At 47.2% G+C, this 22,204-nt stretch overlaps 1 protein-coding gene across 4 annotated transcripts in view; it reads left to right on the top strand.

The window, feature by feature from the left end:
• Nucleotides 1–800: 800 nt before the first annotated feature.
• MCF2L (MCF.2 cell line derived transforming sequence like) overlaps nucleotides 801–22,204 on the top strand; it is a 188,318-nt gene continuing 166,914 nt past the window's right edge. For all 4 annotated transcript variants that reach the window (XM_015568426.1, XM_015568423.1, XM_015568421.1 and 1 more), the window contains exons 1-2: nucleotides 801–860; nucleotides 9,076–9,242. In XM_015568426.1, the coding sequence (XP_015423912.1) occupies nucleotides 9,080–9,242 (163 nt within the window). In that variant the 5' untranslated portion in view covers nucleotides 801–860; nucleotides 9,076–9,079. The remainder of the gene's footprint in view (nucleotides 861–9,075; nucleotides 9,243–22,204) is intronic.

Below are 22,204 nucleotides of genomic sequence, written 5' to 3'. Positions count from 1 at the left end.
GTATCCGGGAGGCGAAGGGACGGGGTCTGGGCGGGCTCGGACTATTCCCCCCCTAAACCCCCGCCGCCGCAGGCGTCTGGCCTCTGGGAGCCCCAGGATCCCTGCCTGGGAGCTCGGATCCAGGGCGTCCTCGCGCGGGCTCCACTTGCACAGATACCCTCTCCATGGTCGTGGGCAGGTGCCATCCAAAGGGGCCCTGTCCTTCGGAGGTTCCCTCACACCTCCTAGAGCCACACCGCAAGCTCCCCTGCCTGCGGAGCATCCCTTGGGGGCACAGGTGTGAGGACAGGGCAGCGTGGATGGGTGCTGTCTGGCCAGCGCTCCTCTGGGCCAGCAGACCCCCAGCTCAGCTGTGGAAAGGACCTTGGCCCGAAGTCTCGCTGCTTTGCCTTCCAAAGGGGTAAGGAAAAGAGGACTCCTGCAGTTTAAAAAAGAGAGTGTCATTTTCTCATTCAGCTCCCAGGCTATTCTCACAACGTTTTTAACGTCTTCCCGGCTCCTGTGTAGCACTAAACACTTAAATAGGATCCCGGGTGGAGGGTAGGGGATGAGGAGGAACCTGGAGGAGACTTTTTTTCTAGAGCAACTGCAGTCTTAACTTTACTGGAAACATCCCTGCCCCAGGACAGGTGGCCCGGTGTTGCCCCTAATAGACCGCACGGGAGCCCTGGCCAAGGAAGGGGTTAAGGTGACCGTGAGCTCACAGGCAGGATGTGCAGGGGATGGCCGTGGGAGGCCCCAGGATGCCTGGCCACCAAGTGGCAGGGCTGAGCCACAAAAATAGAAGTTCAGTCCCAGAGGCTGCTGGTGGTGGAGTGCCTGCAGCCCACTCCTGTGCAGGCAGGAGACCCCACTGGCGGGTAAGTGTGGGGGTGGGGTGGGGACCCTTTGAGGAGCCCTCACATTGACTGGAGGGTCTTCTAATATGCAAATCCATGGACTGACCGGCCCAAAGCTGGTTTTGAGACCTGAGTTCTCAGACTGACATGTCCGGAGTTCTGAGTTCTGCTCCAGCCTCCTCGGATCAGCTGCCCCTGGAAGGGACCACCGCCCTCCCCTCACACCTGTGGGGACAGGGGACAGTCCTGCCCTGCAGCGCCCGGTGGGTGGAGAGGAGGATGAGTTGGACCCAGAGGAAGGGAGGGTTTTCGGCTCTATTTTAGGATCCCCTTCGATTTTCAGCTCCTCAGACTGTGGGCCCTGCAGCCCCCTCCTGAACCCTGACTTCACAGTCTGGGCAGGGACCTGCTGGGGCAGAGATGGCCAACACTCCTGGGAGCAGTGCTGGTCAGGAACACCAACGCCTCAGTGAACCTCAGTTTTGCTCTATGTGAAATGGGGGTGACGCCTCCGCTGGCTGCCTCACAGAATTGTGAAAGCAAGTGATGGGTGTGAAGGCTGCTGTAGAGCACTGCACCCAGCGGCTTGCAGCCGAGAGGGTGGGCGTGGGGCCCTGGAGGCTTAGCTACAACTCTCTGTGTTACATACTCCCAATTTCTGGAGCGACACTTTTTATTATTATTATTTTTAATATACATTTTATTGATTTTTTACAGAGAGGAAGGGAGAGGGATAGAGAGTCAGAAACATCAATGAGAGAGAAACATCGATCAGCTGCCCCTGCACACCCCATACTGGGGATGTGCCCACCACCAAGGTACATGCCCTTGACCGGAGTCGAACCTGGGACCCTTGAGTCCGCAGGCCGACGCTCTATCCACTGAGCCAAACCAGCTAGGGCTATTTTTTATTTTTTTAAGCGTGGTAGAGGCAAAGTTTTCTTACAAGAGACCTGCAAGAACAGCGAGGAGGGGGGCAGTAATCTACCTTGTGAAGGTGCGGGGGCTGCAGGGTGCAGTGCAGGGAGCACAGCGCTCTGTGAAACCCTCCTCTGTTCACCGCAGGGCTTTATCGCACTCATGTCATAACCAGGTGGGCCCAGATCAGCTTTCTAGTTGACATGCTCCCTTTCGGAGGTTGAGGACTTTAAATAAGATCTGGACATTTACCCGGGAAAGGCAGCATCTTGGGGACTCGCAGTGAAATTACGGTCAGGTCAAAAGGAGAGGTCTCTGCCGCTGGGTTATTTAGTTGCCTTTTGTACCACGGGGGAAGCCTGAAACTGAAGCGGAGGAGACTGTAGTACGTATTCTCAAGAATGTTTCTGATTGACAGCATCTGGCCCCCTCGTTAGTTGATGTGGTACGATTGTAAGAGGCTCCTGGCAAAGTCGTAGTTAGAAGTGTAATAGTAGCAATCGTGTGAGACATATCATGTTCTGGGTAAAGCTTTTTTTTCTTAAATTCACTCCATTTCACCCTTTGTGTCCGCTCCCGAGAACAGGGAGACTCTGGGCTGAGCTGGGAGGACACGCAGGTTTGTTTTCCTAGTGATCTTCAGGGGAGAGGGGCCTGCGGTTCCCTGCAGTCTCAGAGGCTGCTTGTTAGCATGAGGGCTCCTGGGCCCTGAGCCCCCCGAGCCTGGCCGAGGTGGCCTGGAGCCCGCGCCTGAAGCAGGCCTGGTGGTGGCAGTGACTTCTCCCTTGAAGAGGGCCGTGGAGGAGGGGGTGGGGATGTCTTCACCAAAACACCTGCAGCAAAAACTGCTTTGGGCTGAGCACCTGTATTGCAGAGGAGGCTTCGGGGAACTGGGCGGGGTTTGCCTGTGCAGTTGTTGAGGGGGCTGGGAGAGGCCCACGTAGCACCCCGTGAAGGACAGCACCCCCTCGAGGACTGCCCTGGTGCTTGTGGTGTCCTCATGGGCTTTGAGCTGGCATTGCCTGTCTGTAGCACTTTCCCTTTGGGACAGCCACATAACCATGCTTCCTCCTGGCTTCCTCCACTAAAACTTTCAGAACTCCAGCCCATGACAGGCTACCAGACACTCCATGGTTACCATGAAGCTCTTGGACATCGGGAGGGCTGGACAGCTTGACTTTGTGGTCAGGGGCCTATCTTGAGTGTGACTCATCAAACATCATGGCAGCACTCGTCAGCTCCAGAATCCACAGGAAACCCAAGCCCTGCCCAGAACCTCCCAGTATCTCTTCCCAAGTTCTGAGTTCTGCTCCAGCCTCCTCGGATCAGCTGCCGCTGGAAGGGGCCACCGCCCTCTCCTCACACCTCTGGGGACAGGGGACGGTCCTGTCCTGCAGCCCCCGGTGGGTGGAGAGGAGGATGAGTTGGTGAGATGGGACCCATAGGAGAGAGGGTTTTCCGCATGGAGGGGGTGTGGAGCCACCGAGTCTCCATCTGAAAAACCTGCACCAGACAGGCAGCCTTTGGGATTGCCAGGTGAAGTGTTTGCTGGCTGTAACTCACAGTTGGGGGCCATTCAGCCCAATCTCTTGAGAAAGTAGAGAGTATTATTCAAATTACAGTGGCTCCTCATTTCCCAAACTTAGTTTGTTCCGGAAGGCTGTTTGGAAACAGAATCATTTTTTCCCATTAGTAATAATGTAAATTGAATTAATCTGTTCCAGATCCCCAAATGATTCCCTATCTTAACGTTTCTTATATACAGTATATGTCTCTTGTACTATTTAGTCTATAAATAAACACTTTAAAAACAAAAAAGGCATGAAATAAAATGAAAATTCAACAAAAACGGAAATGTACAATAAAAAATGAAAATTTTACAATAATTATAAGCAGCAACAAAAGCGAAAACACACAGGAACATATCCATAGCACAATATCCCGAGGTTTTAACAGTGGTAAATGGACTCAGATTCTCTTCCTTGTTTGCCACCTGAGAGATGCATGACTCCTCATACAGGTATCAGCATGAAAGGGCTGTCAGGTTGAGAAGCGAATTGTTCGAGATGGGAGACCTTTGAGAAACGAGGTTCCACTTTACTAAATTGAAACAAAGATACAACTCTGAACAAATGTAAGAACAAAGTGGTGATGTGGATGCCAACGAAAGTACCAGCTGGCAAGCATTTAACATCTTCTCGGTGTCTCCCTTCCCCCTTGTCGACTTCTTATTCAGAATGAAGGTTAGAGAAAGCATGCAGGGCCGGACTGACTCCTGTGGGAAAGGCCCTGTTCCTGTCCACACAAAGGGGGCGTGCAAGGTGGGACCTGAGTGAGGGGGTGAAGAGAGGGGGTGGGGGTGAAGATGGAGAATGGATGGAGGAGATGGAGCAGTGGGGAGGAGGAGATGACAGATAAGGGGGTGCAGGGAAAGCAGCTGATCCCCTCACATCTAGACACTGGCCTCCCCGCCCCCCGCTTACCTTCAGCTCTTTCTTTTTAGTGAATGGTAGGACCACACTGTTAATATGGGCAACTCATTACTGAGAATGCATTTGTTACGAGTGCCACCAATGCAGCCGGTTGGGGTATTTCCATTTTAAATGCATTTTTCTAGTGTTCCTGCTTCAATTAAGAAGCAGCTGGAGCAGGCAGAGTCAGATTCTCACACGGATGCAATTGCTCCCTGTTAGTGCGAGTGGGGGCCCTGGTGGAACAGCCTCCAGGCCTCCCTTCATCCAACTCTCCCAAGGGCCCTGTGACTGCGCTGTGAGCAGGAGCACTGCTGAGCCGGGATGTCTGCCTGTCTGTGTGCATGGGACTGTGGTCCAGGTACAGACCAGCTCTCCCAGGATTCGCGCTCCTTGACGGTGGGGGCTGCCCTGATGACTGTGCCCTGAGCTCCCAGGGGACCACACGGGGATGCTGGGATGTCGGCGGGGCAGGTGGACAAGCTGATGAAGCTAGTTGACCTGGATCTCCCACTATGCCTGGCCAAGTCCCGGCTACCCAGTGACCGAGTTCTCACCTGTGTGCTGTGTGGGAAACGCTTAGGCTCTAGAGCAGCTGTTCTCAACCTGTGGGTCTCGACCCCTTTGGGGATCGAACAACCCTTTCACAGGGGTTGCCTAAGACCATCGGGAAACACATATATAATTACATCTTGTTTTTGTGATTACTCACTATGCTTTAATTATGTTCAATTTGTAACAATGAAAATACATCCTGCATATCAGATATTTACATGACGATTCATAACAGTAGCAAAATTACAGTTATGAAGTAGCAACGAAATAATTTTATGGTTGGGGGTCACCATAAAATTGGTGGAACTGTATTAAAGGGTCGCGGCATTAGGAAGGTTGAGAACCACTGCTCTAGAGAGAGAAAGACCAGCCTTGGGCCTACTGTCATTTTACCGCAGTCCTAGTGGCTTAGCATGGCTGTTTTTCAGTCGGACACAGAACACCCGAAGGGCATGGCCACAGTTTGCTACTCTGTGGTTATGCCAGTCTTGAAGTTAAAGGGAACAGATGTCAATGACAGGTGAGGTTGGTCTGACATCTGGACTTGTGTTCTGGGCTCCCAGGGTTACAGGAGCTGTGGAAAACCCACTGTGCCTGTGTCTGCCTGTGTGTTTCAGGGTTTTTTTGAGCATGACATTCTTGACTCTTGAGAATACTGTTGTCCCAAATAGCTGAAAAATAAAAATCCTAGTGGGAGGCGGGAGCCTTGGGCAGAAGCCCCGCCCTCCCCAGGCCCTGGGCACCAGCTGTCCTCAGCAAAACCCAGCAGTCTCAGGTGCCCAGGCTGGCCTGCCAGGGAGGGGAGGCCTTCTGGACCTTGTCCTGGCCCAGTGGGGGATGGCCTCCCCAGCAAGTCAGGTGAAGGGTGCGTTTGTTCTGTTTTTCAGAACAAACTAAATTAAAACCAAACCTTGGATCTTCTCAATCCTATCTTGAGACCGAGTGAACACTGATACTTGTAAAATCTTGCCGAATAGAGGACAGAAACAGCCGGAACCTTTCTTGGGTTGCTGGAAGGGCTCAGATTATGGACAGCTCTCTCGGGACCTGGGGGAGATCCTGGGCAGTGGGCACAGAAGAGCCTTTTCTTGGTCCTTCTGCAGGTTTAAGATCACCATCAGCCTGCTGGTGTTTGAAATTCTCCCAATAGAATCTAGAACAGTGGTTCTCAACCTTCCTAATGCCGCAACCCTTTAATAGAGTTGCACCAATTTTATGGTGACCCCCAACCATAAAATTATTTTTGTTGCTACTTCATAACTGTATTTTTGCTACTGTTATGAATCATAATGTAAATATCTGATATGCAAGATGTATTTTCATTGTTACATAATTAAAGCATAGTGATTAATCACAAAAGGAATATGTAATTATATATGTGTTGTCCGATGGTCTTAGGCGACCCCTGTGAAAGGGTCGTTCGACCCCCAAAGGGGTAGCGACCCACAGGTTGAGAACAGCTGCTCTAGAGCCTAAGCGTTTCCCACACAGCACACAGGTGAGAACTCGGTCACTGGGTAGCCGGGACTTGGCCAGGCATAGTGGGAGAACTGCTGAACTAGGAGGAAACAGGACAAATCAGTATTTTCTCTTGTTGTTATTGTTTTAAATCAGAGAACTCTTCCTCTTTTTAAAAAAAATATATTTTTATTGATTTCAGAGAGGAAGAAAGAGGGAGAAAGAGCTAGAAACATCAATGATGAGAGAGAATCATTAATTGGCTGCTCCCTGCACGCCCCTTCTGGGGATCAAGCCCGCAACCCGGGCGTGTGCCCTTGACCAGAATCGAACCCAGAGGGTGGCTGAGCGCGAGCGGCCATCCAAAAACTCAGTATATGCTGATGAAAAATACATTTATTTTTTAATGTATACATGTACACTGATAGTCCGACAGAAAACTTTATGACTCCGTTTGATATTATCAGTGGGACTTTTGCTGCTGCATCACTGATGACAGATTTTACATCAGGTTTATATTTCGTGACCTTCAGAGATATGCACGAGCTACTACTTTCATCTGTCAGGCTACTCCTATTATGAGACTTAACAAAATTCATCACTGAGAACAAAGATTCACAAGCATATGTGGTGAAACCAAAACACTGGTTGGATCTAGGAAGGCAGGGAGAGTGAAGGCAGAGGCATAGAAATTGCTCTTCCCCTCTCTTGTCAATCCATGTCTATGGTCTTTAAGATAATTTGTTATGTAAAATTATTTATTTATCTAAGATGCATCTACACTGAATTTATCTGAAAAATAAAAAAAATCTATATTAAGAAAAAAATTGTAAATGGAAGATTATAAGAGAGGGTTTTGTGTGCCAGCAAAAATTACTGGCGTGTCATGTCTGGCACACGTGCCAGGGGTTGCCCACCCCTGCTCTATCCACTGAGCCAAACCAGCGAGGGCCTTTTCCTCTTTTTCAATGTCAAAACTAGATTTAAGCAATGGGAAGTCTTTGGCTGTGCTTGGCAGTTTGTGCCCTTCCTGGAGCACCAGGTATGGTCTGATCTTCTCTGAAAGATGAAGCAAGGACCAAGGACAAGTGACAAATGCCGAGGCGCGAGGTCCTGCCAGAGGGGAGTGGGTGTGGCATGTGGCTCACCTTCTCTCATTTTCACGATGAAGGTTCTTGGTGGTGGTGTTGTGCGAAGACGTTTAAGGAACAGGTTATAAGAACTGGAAGACATTCCTGGACAAGAGACAAGAACAATGCATATGGGTTAACAAACAAGTCATTGACCACCAGCAGCATTAATAAAAACAAAGGAGCGAGCAGATCTTACAGGACAGGCAGTGAAGCCCAAGGGAACTGTGGTTTGGCAAGAAGAGGAGGGCGTGGGAGAAATGTGATATCTTCTTGTTAGGGACAGGAGTGGAATTGGTGACACTCCGAAGTGTTTGGGATCTGACCTGTGTGTCCCCGGTCTTGTGGTGGCTCCTTCCTCTCTGGAACTATCACTGAGACTCTGCTGCAGTTGTCAAGTAGGCGGCATATTGGAACCCCCCTCCCCCATGGCCGGCCGGCATTAGGGGAGCTTATGAAGCTTCCTATGTGCCCAGAGGGTGGCTGAGCGCGAGCGGCCATCCTGTGGCCAGGGACCTGGGGGAACCTTGTTGGACAGAGTGACCAGGGCCTTTCTGGGACAGCAGAGAGCCCTCCACGGATTGATGCAGAACAGTGGCCATGGGCAGGCCACAGTCTCTCATCTCCCAGTGTTCTCCTTGAAGGGGCAGGAAGGGTTTCCCTGGGGGGTCCTTGAGGCAGGGGCTAAAGTAAACCGGAAGTGGATAAAGCAGAATGTAAAGCAGTAAAATGAAAGGTGAGATTGTGGAGCCACAAGTCAAATTTATTCAAGTCCAATTATTTACGCCTTTATTCTTAAAGAAGGGACCCTGCCAGTATGAAGCCAACAGGAGGAAAGAGTAATGAACCATAAATATTCTAAAACACTACGTCTGAAGAAGTGTAGTTAGCAATTACCTAATAAAGGTGAATTGTTTGCCCAGCAAAGGATTTCAGATGGCTTCTGTTTGAGATATAGTTACTAGTTGTCTCTTTAAATTCAAGATTGCTTCTAAAACAACCTGATTTATGTTTCTCTGCCAAATTTTCACTGGAGGAATAAGATTTTACTGTTTGTTCTGGAACGCTGAGGACATTCTTTACTTAGAGGATTTAAAATGTTCTTAAGTAACCTGAATAAGCCGTCGGCATGGTTTTGAAAGTTCGCCAGTTCAGTGAAATAGACTGTGACATTGAAACCAGGAGAACCAGGGGTTTTTATATCCTTGAAACTAGAGCCTAAATGTCAAGGGGAAAAAAATCTAGGTTTTGCTTTCTCTTAAACAGCAGAAGTAAATTTTTGTTTATGTAACCCTTTATTTCACTTCAATATTATAAAAGAAGCTTGCTTGGTAAACTGAGCATTGATATTCATTGGAGAAGAATGAATTTAATTTTTTAGAAATATGTTTTACTGACTTTAGAGAGGAAGGGAAAGTGAGAGAGAGGAGAGAGAAAGATCAATATGAGAGCGAAACATTGATGGGCTGCCTCCTGCACACCCCCTACTGGGAAATGAACGGTGACTTATTAGTGCATAGGTCAGCACTCAACCACTGAGCCAGGGCAAGAATGAATATAATTTTAAACATACTATATCCATTTCAGAATAAACTTTGCTAAAGGCTGTATCTAGTTGTTTGGGCTTTGTTCAAAGAAATACCTCGGATGTGTATTGGCAGCGTGACCTCGTTTTCCTTTTAAAATTTGTTTTCCACCCTACAGACCGATGTTTGACTGTTGGAGATTTATCCTGTGCAAGAAAACGGGGAGCAAGGATTGTTCTTCCCCGCGAGGATCCAATGGGGCCCAAACGGAAGAAAGTGACCCTCAGATTGATGTATCTGACGTCATCAGGCTTGTTCAAGATCAACTAGAGGGGACAGCTGCAGGTAGAGGCCGGTTTTAAACTTGATTTTGATCTGGAAGCTCTTGCTACTAATCGGACCCAAAAGCCTTGTCCTTAGCTATTCTGGTCTTTGTAGGAGGTGGATGGGTTTTAGATCTGGGAGAACAGTTGACACATGGCTTCACTGGTCATATGCTGGGGGCGGGCAAACCTCAGGCAGCTGTTAGCTGGCTCACCTAGGTGAGGACATCTCAAGATGTTTGTTCATTTGCCTTTCTGGTGCTTATTTCAATTAACATTTTTATCTGAGGTTGGCTCCAGTGAGAGATCATGAGACATGTCTATTTAGGTTTTAAACGAAACACTGTGCCCCTGAAGGGAACGACTCCCAGTCTTTACTTCACTTCTCAAAAACACAAGAGCTTTTGTTTAAATGTGTTGTGCTGTCGTATTGACAGGGTATGGAAGCTTTTGACAGTCACCAGGTCAATGACCCCGTCCTAAAGACAGAATGAATAGCACACACTGTGGGGAGAGTACCACACTCCTCAAAGCTCAGTCTGACCCCTTCATCCTCGCCTGGGGATGCTTTTCTCCTTGTTTCTGGCTAATCTGAGGGTTCGCATGCATTTCTTAATGGAAGGAAGTGATGGCTCCCCATTTTTAGTGTTGCCTGCATTTAATTATGTGTTGCCATTTCCCCGCAAACTAACTCCACAAGTACCATTTTCACTAGACAAGGCAACACTGTCACTGACTACCGAAGGGGAAGGCGTGAATCTGAGCCGACAGCTAGAGGCTCATCTGAGCACTTCTAAAAAATACATTTTTATTGATTTCAGAGAGGAAGGGAGAGGGAGAGAGAGATAGAAACATCAAGGATGAGAGAGAATCATTGATCAGCTGCCTCCAGCACGCCCCCCTACTGGGGATGGAACCCACAACCCAAGCATGAGCCCTGAACAGGAATCGAACCATGACCTCCTGGTTCATAGGTCATTGCTCAACCACTGAGTCACTCTGATAACACTTCCTTGTGTTCTAAATCCGGAGCTTTCTCGGCCTGGCCCTAGGATGGCATTCGCCATAATCAGCCCGCACTGTTGGACTTGGGCACAGCTAAAACTGTGCTGCTGTCCCCTGGCCACCCTCTCAGGGCTGTGTCCAGGGTTGCAATCCTGTTACAGGTGTGCATGGCTAAGGTCACAGCTGGATGTCTGGCATTATCATGTGTGCTCTTGTGGGGGAACTTGTAAATGTCCCCGGACCCAGCAGCTCTGAGCCACAATTCTGCTGACGGACTCTTGCACTTGTAAACATGGTTGGCTATTTGAACTTGGCTGGCTGAGAGGTTGAATTCCAGTGTGGTCGCCCCCCCCCCGCCCCCCCAGCATCTGTGTTTAGTTTGCAGGTTTAAAACTTGATTTTTGTCACTTCCCTGGTCAGTGATGGTTTGCAAATGAGAGGCTGAAACCTAAAACTTTGTTTGTCTTCCTGTGATGGGAGCGCCTCATCTTTCCAACAAGTTTTCTTACTTACTGCCCAGGTACAGTTCTGGTTCTCTGATATGTACCCACGTGAGGAATAAAGTGGGCAGTGAGATGGTCACTTCTTGGGAGAGCGAAGGGAGGAGAGGGCCGCTGGGAAGATGCTGCCCCAAGCCTGCGGCTTCTGCTCTGGGAAAAGGACTTAGAAAGGAGGCACGCTTCCTCCTCGGCGAGAGGACGACGTAGAGCAGTGATGGCGAACCTATGGCACGCGTGTCAGAGGTGACACGCGAACTCATTTTTTTGGTTGATTTTTCTTTGTTAAATGGCATTTAAATAATATAAAATAAATATCAAAAGTATAAGTCTTTGTTTTACTATGGTTGCAAATATCCAAAAATTTCTATATGTGACACGGCACCAGAGTTAAGTTAGGGTGCCGTGATGCTGACACACCGAGCTCAAAAGGTTCGCCATCACTGACTTAGAGGGTCCAGATCCCATTTATCATTAGCTTTTATGGCTGGAAGGTGAGCTAGTCTTTCAGTGCTCAGCGTGGCTGCACATTAACTGCCCGTAACCACTCAGAGCATGGCAGTGGTCGGCTTCCCAGGCCCCAGTGACCCTGCCGTGTCTTGGTTTGAGGGCTGGGATGGGGTTGACCTGTGCGGAAATGGAGACCGTCTATCACCAGCCTGACTGCCTGAATCGTTTCCTAGTGTCACTGAGTCTCCCTAGCTGAGCAGCATGAGGTGCCTGTGTGGTGATGAGCAACACGGCCCAGAGCGGAACGCCAGGTTCAAATGCCAGTGTGTCACTTTGTCACTCTCCAGCCCCACGAGCATGCACGCAGGGTGGAACCTCCTCTCCATCATGTGGCAACGGCGGCACCGTGCCAGTGGGGGCTGTGAGGGTCCTGTGAGTGCAAGGTGTGCCCGACAGTGATGCTCAGAGCTGTGTCCCAGAACGTGTCTCTGCTCTGAGTAACATCGCCGTCCTGTGATTTCTTCTCTCTCCCCTAACCTGCAGAACCCTTTTAGAGCTACACACACATGCTCGTATGCACACATGGGCTTGTGTGCACGCGCGTGGGCATGTACACACAGTACCTTTTAGCAAGGGGAGCTTTTAAAGCTTCACTGGATCTCCAGATTTCTAGCTCTCCGGATTCCACACGGTGCCTTCATACGTAGACACCAGATCTGTGTGAGCAACCACTGCCGTTCCGCCTTAGCATGAGTGAACGTTGGCATCTGTTCCCATCTGCCTCTGTCCCACACACACCCGCATCGCCCATTGAACAGGGTAGGTGACCCCATGTCCGTGGTACCCGCAGTCCCGTGCAGCAGGGTTTCGGCTTGCCGTCCTGTTTCTCCAGGAGATGTCTCACCAAACCAGCTACGAGTCAGGCAAGGAAGCATTTGTCTGGGAACATTTTGTTCATCGTAAGACTTGAGCGTGGGAGATCCGGAAGATGTGCTTATAATGATGAGCAGTTTCCTTGCCCCAGCAGAGGTGAAGGGCAGAACCAGTGCCAGTGGCTGTGACGGCCTGTCAGGTGGCACAGGTGAGCGCTCCTGTTTTTAGAATGCCATTGTCGTGCATGTTCACTCTTTTAAAAGGTTTGTGGATTCTAATTGGCTAATGATGCCAACCTTCCCCCCCACCCCAACAATTTCTTGAGTGTCTTAAACAAGGACTGGCACAGCTTTGTGTATGTGTGTGTGTGGGGGGGGGGAGGGACACACAATTAAAATGCAGTCCCTGACTTGGACTTAAAGTAAATAAAGACCATCTGAAATATTAGGCTCAATCATGAGGTTGCCACTGTGCAAGTCAAAAACCTTTGAATATTGGTAACTTCATGTGGCTGAACAAAAGGCCTGCATGCATTTGTGATGAGAGATTGTACAGGATTCTGGGAGGGGCCGGGAGGTGTGGGCATGTCCACCTGGAGAAAGCTGGGGGGTCGGAAAGAGCGGCAGGAAGAGGGGGACTTGAAAACTATGAGGCGACAGCGGTCACGTTATGGGAGAGCCTCACAGAGGGTTTTACGGAAGCAGCTTGGACTGAAAACGCATTTTGGGAAAGGCAAAAATGACCACAGGAAACGGATGCTTGGAAGGAAATTGGCTCTCTGATGATCTCCAGTGTCTCTGGCACTGACTGTAATCACCGCCTAATGAAGGATGAATGAATCGCAGTGACTGTGGCCTTTTCAGGGGGTCGAGTTGTGCACAGTATAATAGACGCTACGGTTTCTGGTTCCTTGTCTTCCAATGCTCGTGTCATTTTCCCGAGAGAGTCATTGTTTTTTCCTTGGATGCGATCTGATATTGCAAAGCCGTCCTGGGAAGTGCCCACTAAGAGGCTGGGCTTGGTTGGTCTTATCTTTGTGGTTTTATGAGTCCCAAGTGGGACATTCTCCAAAGACGTTTGTGGAAATGGAGCTTTCAGTGTTGCTATAAATAATTAACTTCTTTTTAACCTTCCCTGATCCCTTGGTTTTCTTCACTTGGACTTTTTATATTATTCAGGAAGCTAGCAGGAGTTCTGATTCTTTAGAATACACTAGAGGCCCAGCGCGTGAAATTGCACGAGACCCAGACTCACCGGGCTGCGAGCCCTGTCCCACTGCTGAGAGCGGCTTGCGGGTCAGGGGAGGGACCGAGAGGTGCTCTATGCACCTCCTGGTGACTGGTTGTTTGGTCATTACGGCGTTATGGCCACTGACCTTTTATAATATAGATGTTCACTGCACTGCATTTACAAATTACTGCAGTGTTACTAGTTGATGCTAGAACAGCCGTGGGCAAACTACAGCCCGCGGGCCGGATCCAGCCCCTTTGAAATGAATAAAACTAAAAAAAAAAAGGCCGTACCCTTTTATGTAATAATGTTTACTTTGAATTTATATTAGTTCACACAAACACTCCATCCATGCTTTTGTTCCGGCCCTCCGGTCCAGTTTAAGAACCCATTGTGGCCCTCGAGTCAAAAAGTTTGCCCACCCCTGTGCTAGAAGCATGAATACTTCTCCTAATAGGTCTTAAAGGGCCAGGATGAGGTGTGGTTGGGGCCAGAGGGAGGGCACAGGGGCTGCGACCCTCCAGGTCATAGGTAAGAAGGGCTTGGAGTGGATTAATCCCCCAACAGCCTCTGCATGGCCTTTGGAGATGCCAGGGACTCCTCTGGTCTCCAAGATCTCCGAGATGGACTCTTCTAAGTGGAATGGATTTGGCGCTTTTCATCGTTGATTTGAATGGAAGCCATGAATTACCTAGAACTGGGAATAACGACCCTGAGCTGGTAGAGAAATGTTCTTCACATGAACTGCAGGTGCCTGGAAAGCAGCTCAGCTACGAGAGCTCCAAATCTTCTCATCCCCCATCCCTGGCAGCCGCACCACTTCTGCGGCACGCCCAGGAGGGGCAGTGGTATTGTGAGTGTTTTATTAGAAAGTTAGTGGGTTTTCTATCTAACTGTGTGCTTTATAATATGTGCTGTATGATAAGGTCATCATGGCCCCAAAGTCTCCTCCAGAGAAAGTGCATTTGTCAGTATGAATCAGTGGAGAACATGCTGCGTCGACAAGACACCAAACTGTATGCGCCTCCACCTTCTCCCAGCTGTGCTGAGGGGTCACCTGGGGAGATGGTCTTTGCTTTGTTTGAACCATTCTCACTGCGTAGAAATCCTTCTCCCTCTTGCCTTGTTCACTTCCTGGTTAAAACCCCACCCATTTATTCAAGATCCACAAAAATATCACCTGTTTCTGAAGCAGTCCCCCTGTGATTGCTGTTCACAGTCTCTGCCCTGGGGGTGTGCCTGGGCTCCAGCAGAATTCTTACTGTTTTCCTCTCTGGCAACCTGGGTTCCTGCATCTCTAGAGTCACTGAGGAGTGTGAGGACTGGGAGTATCTCCTTCCCTGCGGTCCACAGCAGTGGGCTGTGCCCAACGTGGGCTAGAGCGGACTGAAGCCTTGATCCCCTCGGCCTCCTGTGGAGGTCTGAGACAGCCCTGACCACTCACCCCTGTGTCCTGTACAGATGTTTCATCTTTCATGTGCACATCATGGAAATACTTGGGAGGCACTGCACTAGCACGTAGGATGGGCAGTGGATGGATTGGCCAAACTGAGCGGCAAGTGGTGCTAGGTTGTTGGAAGTGATTCTGTTAGAGAAGGAGATGCATTCTACTGAAGGATCTGAGGGAAAAGGAGAAAAGGAAGAAATTTTACTACCTGAAGGTTAAAACTGTATGTTAGAGCCTGGCTGGTGTGGCTCAGTGGTTGAGTGTTGGCCCATGAACCAGGAGGAGACAGTCGATTCCTGGTCAGGGCACATGCCCAGGTTGCAGTCTCAATCCCCAGTAGGGGGCATGTAGAAGGCAGCCAATTGATGTTTCTCTCTCATCTCTGCTTCTATCTTTCTATACCTTTCTCTTTCTCTTTCTAAAATCAATAAAAATATATATTTTAAAAAACAAACAAAAAAACTGTACGTTACCAATCTCAATGAAGAAGATTAACCACAAGTGAAAAACTAGAAAAAAAGTGACCACATGACAAAAGATATGGCCTTCATATATGCAAATGTCTTACACGGCAGAATCAACAGGATGAATGCCTTAGCAGAAAGCTCACTAGGAGGCCTACAGAGATGACACACCACCATAAAGACAGGAAAATACTGCACTATAAATAAATAGAAATGAGAAATGCAAATTTAACAAGGAGCGCTCCTTTTCTCCATTTTTATGGACAAAAAGTTAAAATCCACTGCTGATACGAATGTCAATCCTTGTAGCTATACCGGAAAACAAGTTGATGGTATGGATAAAAACTTCAAATATTTTGTTTTCAATCAGCAATTTCCACTTGTAGAAATTTAAACTAAGGAATTAATTTTTAAAACTGTTACAAAGGTTCATGAACAAAGATGTTTATCATGGTCATTATTTATGATAATGAATTTTTAGGGAAAAGCAAAATCACGGTATTAGGGGTTTGGTGAAATTATTTAGCTGTTAGAATGATCATTCTCCCATGTCTTATGTTCTAAGAAGTGAATCAGCCAATTTTAAAACCATGCACTATGATAGCAATTTTGTAAATACAAGGTATGTATCATTTTGAGAAAAGATATAAAATATGCACCAAGCCTTAGCTGGTTTGGCTCAGTGGATAGAGCATCGGCCTGTGGACTGAGGGTCCCGGGTTGGATTCCGGTCAAGGGCAAATGCCTGGGTTGGGGGCTCAATCCCTAGTAGGGAGCATGTAAGAGGCAGCCGATCAGTGATACTCTCTCATCATTGATGTTTCTATCTCTCTCCCTCTCCCTTACTCTCTGAAATCAATAAAAAATATTTTTAAAAAATTTAAATATGCACCAAAATGTACACATTTATTATTACACATTTATATAATTTGTTTTCCTCTGTTTTTCTGCTTGGGAACCTTATTATCTCTCTGAGAGTACATGTTTCCGGAGGCAGGATATGAGATTGTACCCCATAGGCATGAGGACTGGTCTCCCATCCTATGCTGACCCCTGTCCTGCACCCCTCACCCCACCCCCACAGGCTGCTCATACAGGTGCCGATTCTCAGGCGCTGTCCCCATCCTCACTGTCTCACTGGGACTGACCCAACTGTGCTCATAACAAAGGCGGGAGCTCACCCAGCAATTCTGAAGGAAAGGTGTGTCTGGAGAATATTCCTGGATTTCTATTGGTGGCCCTTGGGTAAAGGGCTAGAGATGAATGAAGGAATAAAGGCAGCCCCAATGCTTCTTCCCAGTCACAAGGGGAAGGGCAGGCCTGGGGGAGCGGCTGGGCCTCCTGGGCAAAAGAGATCTTGTGTCTGCTGCTTCTTAGCTGCCTTCAGCTCAAAACCATCCGTACACCAAAGTGGCATATGTTGGGGTGGTGTGTTCTGCTACCCTTCAACAGTCATTTATACCACATCACCAAGAGTCGTGTGGCCATGGAGGTAGTCATGCCACACAGCTGGTGACCCTCCTTGTAATTCAGGGGCTGAGATGAGCGTGTCCTTTGCTGTGTGGAGTGTCTGCACTGTGCTGTTGTACCCCAGAGCAGCACGTGCATGCGTCTTTTGTCCTTCCTTGTATCTCTTATAAATTGGTTGTTCATGAGAACCTGAACCAGCTCCTGGATCTTTGTTTATTTTTAAGATGATGTCATGGTGGCACCCTTCCAACCGAGAAGCATGTGACTGTTTGCTTGTCTGTCTTTTGGGGATGTTGGCAGCCGTTGGCCTATTACATAGGTCTATTAATTCTCAAGAGTTGCAGATGTTCTCATTCAATCATTCCTTTTTCATTTATTTAAGTTCTAGGAGAGTCAGTATAAATGCTTGATTCTTTCCTTCTTATTTAACAGTTTCTGGAATAGTGTGTTTGTTCCTTAGCACATTCCTAGGAATTGGTTAGAGTTTTAAAAAAATATTTTAGCCCTGGACAGAGTGGCGAAGTTGGTTGGGCATCATCCTGGCGTCATTCTGTGCACCAGTACGTTGCCAGTTCACATGTTTCTCTCTCTCTCTCTCTCTCTCTCTATCTATCTATCTATCTATCTATCTATCTCTACCTCTCTCTCAAAAATCAGTAAACTTATTATTTAACAAATATATATCAGCCCTAACCAGTTTGGTTCAGTGGATAGAGCATCAGCCTGCGGATGAAGGGTCCCAGGTTCGATTCAGGTCAAGGGCACGTACCTTGGTTGTGGGCACATCCCAAGTGAGGGACGTGTAGGAGGCAGCTGATCGATGTTTCTCTCTCATGGATGTTTTTAACTCTCTATCCCTCTCCCTCTCTGTAAAAAATCAATAAAATAAAATAAAATATATATATATCATTTTGAACTCAATGATTTTAATATTTTATATTTTTAAAATCCATCACAGCTATTTTTATTGGTCAAATTGTTCTTTTTGGGGGTCCTGGAAACCTCTTCATGGCAGGCTTTTGACTCCACTCAATGTGGTTCAGGAGACCTGGACCATCTCCTAACTCTGAGAAGTACACTTGAAACTAATATAATACTTATGCCAACTGTACTTTAATTAAAAAGAATAGTATACAAGCTAGGCACCTGGAATACCCATTGCCAATGGGTTGGTCATTGCTTCTATGCCTTTTCAGTGGACAGGCCTGGGATATCTTATACGTTTTAACTTAAAATATATCTATGAGTTCATACTACAGAATACTATTCAGCAATAAAAACTAACAGGCTGTTCATTCATGCAACAACCCAGATGGGTCTCGGAAACATTGTGAGTGAAAGGAGTCACACACAAGAGTCGCTGCCACATGACTTCATGTACAGGAAGCTCTAGAGAAGGGAAAGCTAATCTCACAGCTACAGGAAGCAGATTAGGGTTTTGAGGGTCAAAGGCAGGTGTGGGGATTGATTGCAGAGGTGATGAGGGGAATTTTTGAGTGATGCATATATTCTATTTCTGGAGTGACAGTGGGTGCACAAGTGTATACATTTGTCAAAACTCATCAATTGCACACTTAGGCGCAAGTTACACTTCACGGATGGTCTAGAAAAGAGAAACATCTATATGAATTAGTTCTGATACTTGCAATTCAATTTTAGGATCACTTAGATCTTGGATCTGTATCTTCCTGTTCCCCTGCCCCAAATCCCTTTTTCCAATGACAGCAATATAATGGCTTATGTGCCGTTTCCCACATACACATCCAATAGTATCAGAACAGCAGTCCTCACGGTCACCATAACATTTTTCCTGAGGAAGTTGGAATTTAGATTGTTGGCCTGTAGGAACTTGAGGGATTTAGTCAGATTACTGTGTTTTGAAATCCTCTCTGTGTGACTATGCCACCAACCCGATGAATAAGTTCCTTTGTTGTATTTTTAATTTTTCAAGGATTGCTTAAATTTCCACTTTGTTTTGTAATTATATAGGATAATTGCATATTTCCAAAGCCAAGCCGGGTTCGGAGATGTCTGGGGTCTGTCCCTGGGTCTTCCTTCTTGTTTTTACCTTCTTCCATAAGTAATCTATTTTTCCCTTTTAGTTTTTGACGTTAATCCTTCTATTGTGTGTGTTTTTTAAATATAAGCATGTATATTTATAGCTCTCATTTCTGTATACATGGCTGATACTGTACATGTTTTCATTCACCACACTTTCTTTTACCTGGGTAACTTGTCTAGTAGGGTTGTCTGTCAGAGATGTCAGGCCTCTCGGTCGCTAACACGTTAAGCCCCATGTCAGTCACCGGTGACTGACACTATACTTTCCGTCCAGAAGACAAAACAGGCTGGGCGCTTATCTGCCAACTGCAGGAATGGAATTGCGCAGTGGCCACAGCCACTGTCACCTGAGGGCCCGCTTACCTAAAGGCACTGCCAACAATGACCGCCTCAGGTCTATCTGCAAGCCCAATGTCTTTCTCCTTACAGATCCCCACCTCCTCAGCCCAGTGAGAGACTAGAGGCCGAAGGTGAGCACACTCGCCTGGAGTTTCCTGCGATCCTGTCTTGCTGGGTTAGCAGCACACTTTGCCTCTGGAAGTTGAGGCCTTCCCTAGGGCCCTGGAGAGTCTGGAAAAGCTGGTCCTGGAGTCTGTCCCACCTGAGCTCTTAAAGGGCCTGTGGAGAGGTGGCTGTGGATCCCATGGGGAGAGGTGTCCTCCCTGCTATGGGGCCCTTAATGCTATAATTGTTGGTGACCCTAGGAGAAGGGGTGTGTGTGTGTGTGTGTGTGTGTGTGTATCTGCATGTGTGTGTCTGTGAGTGAGTGCATGTGTGCATGTAAAACCCCAAACAGAGCATTATGGCTCAACTCACCTGGCAAAGCAAAAGACTTCTGAGAGATTCTCAGAGGTTTACAGCTTCTCAATTGCAGAGATCACCTGAGATTACCTTAACACTGACCTTTCTGGAATGTGGCTGGCTCCTTTGTTCCAGGGGACAAACGTAATCTTTGTTCATTCAAGTGAGAATGGTTTCATAAGGCACTTTTGGAATCCTGGGTTTGGGAAGATGGGCTGCTAGCAACAGTGCATTGCAGTGTGTTGTAATTTTGTATTCAGTTTTATACACTGTGTAGGACTTTTATAACATTATTTTTGTTTCTTTTTGTGTTTTTTTTTAATTTATCTTTATTGTTGAAAATATTACAGATGTTGTCCCCCCTCCCACCCCCTCCCATTGACCCCTTTCACCCTGCTTCTGCTCCCGTCCCCTCCCCAGGCCTTCCCTGAACTATTGTCTGTCCATGGACTATGCCTATGAGTTCATTGGTTAATCTCTCCCCCCCCCGCCAACCCTCCCCTTCCTCTGAAATAGGTCAGTCTGTTGCATCTTCAAGGCCTCTGGATCTTTTTTGTTCATCAGTTTATTTTTTTATCTTTATTGTTGAAAATATTACAGATGTTGTCCCCCCTCCCACCCCCTCCCATTGACCCCTTTCACCCTGCTTCTGCTCCCGTCCCCTCTGGCTTATTTCACTTAGCATATACTCTCCAGGTCCCAGATCTCCTCTTTTCTGAATTCTACACATTATTTCTCAATTGCTCTACATATAGAACATTGGATTCTATTGTTTTCTGGCTGCTGAGAGAGACCTTCAAGACTCCCATTTAGTAGTTATACCAAGTCCAAACCTCAGTTTCATATTAATACTGAATCTTTCAAGATTGCATCTATTCTCTCTGGCAGCTGACTGGGTTCTCTTCCCCCCTCCTACCCCGTTCCCCACCCCTACTTCAACTTTCCTCTTTTCTGTGTTTTGCTTTGTAATAAATAGTAAACATCTTTATGGTTCAAAGTCAAAATACTAATGGTCCCTGACTTACAATGGTTTGACTGATGGTATTTCAACTTTACGATGGTGTGACGCGATACACGCTCAGTAGAAACTGTACTTGAAATTTTGATCTTTTCCTGGGCTAGCAATGTGCATGTTTTTCTCTTGTGATGCTGCGCAGTGAGCCTCAGCTCCCATTCAGCCCAATGATCAGGAGGGGAACAACCAATACTCTAGTGTGCTGTGTTGCCAGCGTGTTTGGATATTGTGTTTTGTGTTTCTGTGTCCCATCATGTCCACAAAAAGCCCATATGCTTGAGCCTCCTGCTTCTGGTGAGAAGAAGAGGAAGGCAATTACTCTTGAAATGAAACTCAAGATCATGCTCATATGTAGGCTGATTTGTAAGCATGTTTAAGGTAGGCGAGGCTAAGCTATGCTGTTGGGTAGGTCAGGTGTGTTAAATGTGCTCTCAACTTACGATATTTTCAGCTCATGATGGGTTTATGAAGCTGTGACACCCCGTGAATTGAGGAGCGTCTGTCATATGAGAGGTACGCCTTGAGAATTCTTGCTCTGATCCCGTCACCGCATGCCCATTCTTCACCCCGTAGGCAGTCACTGCCTCAGGATCCCATGTACCTACCGGGGTCTTTACACAAATACAAAGAGACACTGGTATAATCTTGGTTTCCTCCTGTTTTATGCAAGAAGTAGCATACTGCAAATACTGTCCTATATCTTTTACCCCCATTTAATATATCTTGAAGAAAATTCCCTATCAGTAAAGAGAGAATGTCTTTAGTCTTTATTTAGTCACACAATAACGCTCTGTGTGGTTATACCAGTGGTCGGCAAACTGCGGCTCGCGAGCCACATGTGGCTCTGTGGCCCCTTGAGTGTGGCTCTTCCACAAAATACCATGTGCGGGCGCACAGGTACAGTGCGATTGAAACTTCGTGGCCCATGCGCAGAAGTCGGTATTTTGTGCAAGAGCCACACTCAAGGGGCCAAAGAGCCACATGTGACTCGTGAGCCACAGTTTGCCAACCACTGGGTTATACCATAGCTCAGCAGCCATTGCTGGATGCTTGGTTCTTTTCAATTTTTTGTTATTGCATACAGTGCTGCAGTTAATGACCTTTGTGTATGTATGTATGTATATATTTCATGCATATGCTGGATTCCAGATTCTCAGAGGCTGTCAGGGGCAAGTGCTTTTTGACAGTTTTGCTCAAAATTACTGTTGTGTTCCATGGTTTCCATTTTTCTCCCACAAGGAGTCATGAATGACTCTCTGTAGAGAGCCCCCAGTGGGAGCCAGTTTCTACTTTTTGTGTTTGTCAGTCTGAGAACTGAAAACAGCTATCCCAGCTGGAGCTTACTGCATTTGTCATACAAGTGAGACTGAGCACCTTCTCATTTGTTTAAGTTATTTAAATTTCTTGTTTGCCTTTTTGAAAATTAGGCTGCTAATCATTTAATGTTTTTAATTTATAATGGAGCTCCTTATAAATTAAGGGAGATTAGCCCTTGAGATATGTGTTGAAAGTACTTTTCTCAGATTATCTTTTCTTGACTTTCCTTTTTGCCATTTAAAAAATGTAGTTGACTTCCATTAGATGTTGAGTCGTAGTTTTAAAAGGCTTCCTTATTTCAGGGTTATAAAGGAATCACCCATTTTCTCCTAATACTTTTATTTATACTTAAAC

The sequence above is a fragment of the Myotis davidii genome, unplaced genomic scaffold, assembly GCF_000327345.1.
Source record: "Myotis davidii unplaced genomic scaffold, ASM32734v1 scaffold242, whole genome shotgun sequence".
NCBI classification, from domain to species: domain Eukaryota; kingdom Metazoa; phylum Chordata; class Mammalia; order Chiroptera; family Vespertilionidae; genus Myotis; species Myotis davidii.
This window is presented reverse-complemented; position numbering and strand designations above follow the sequence as displayed.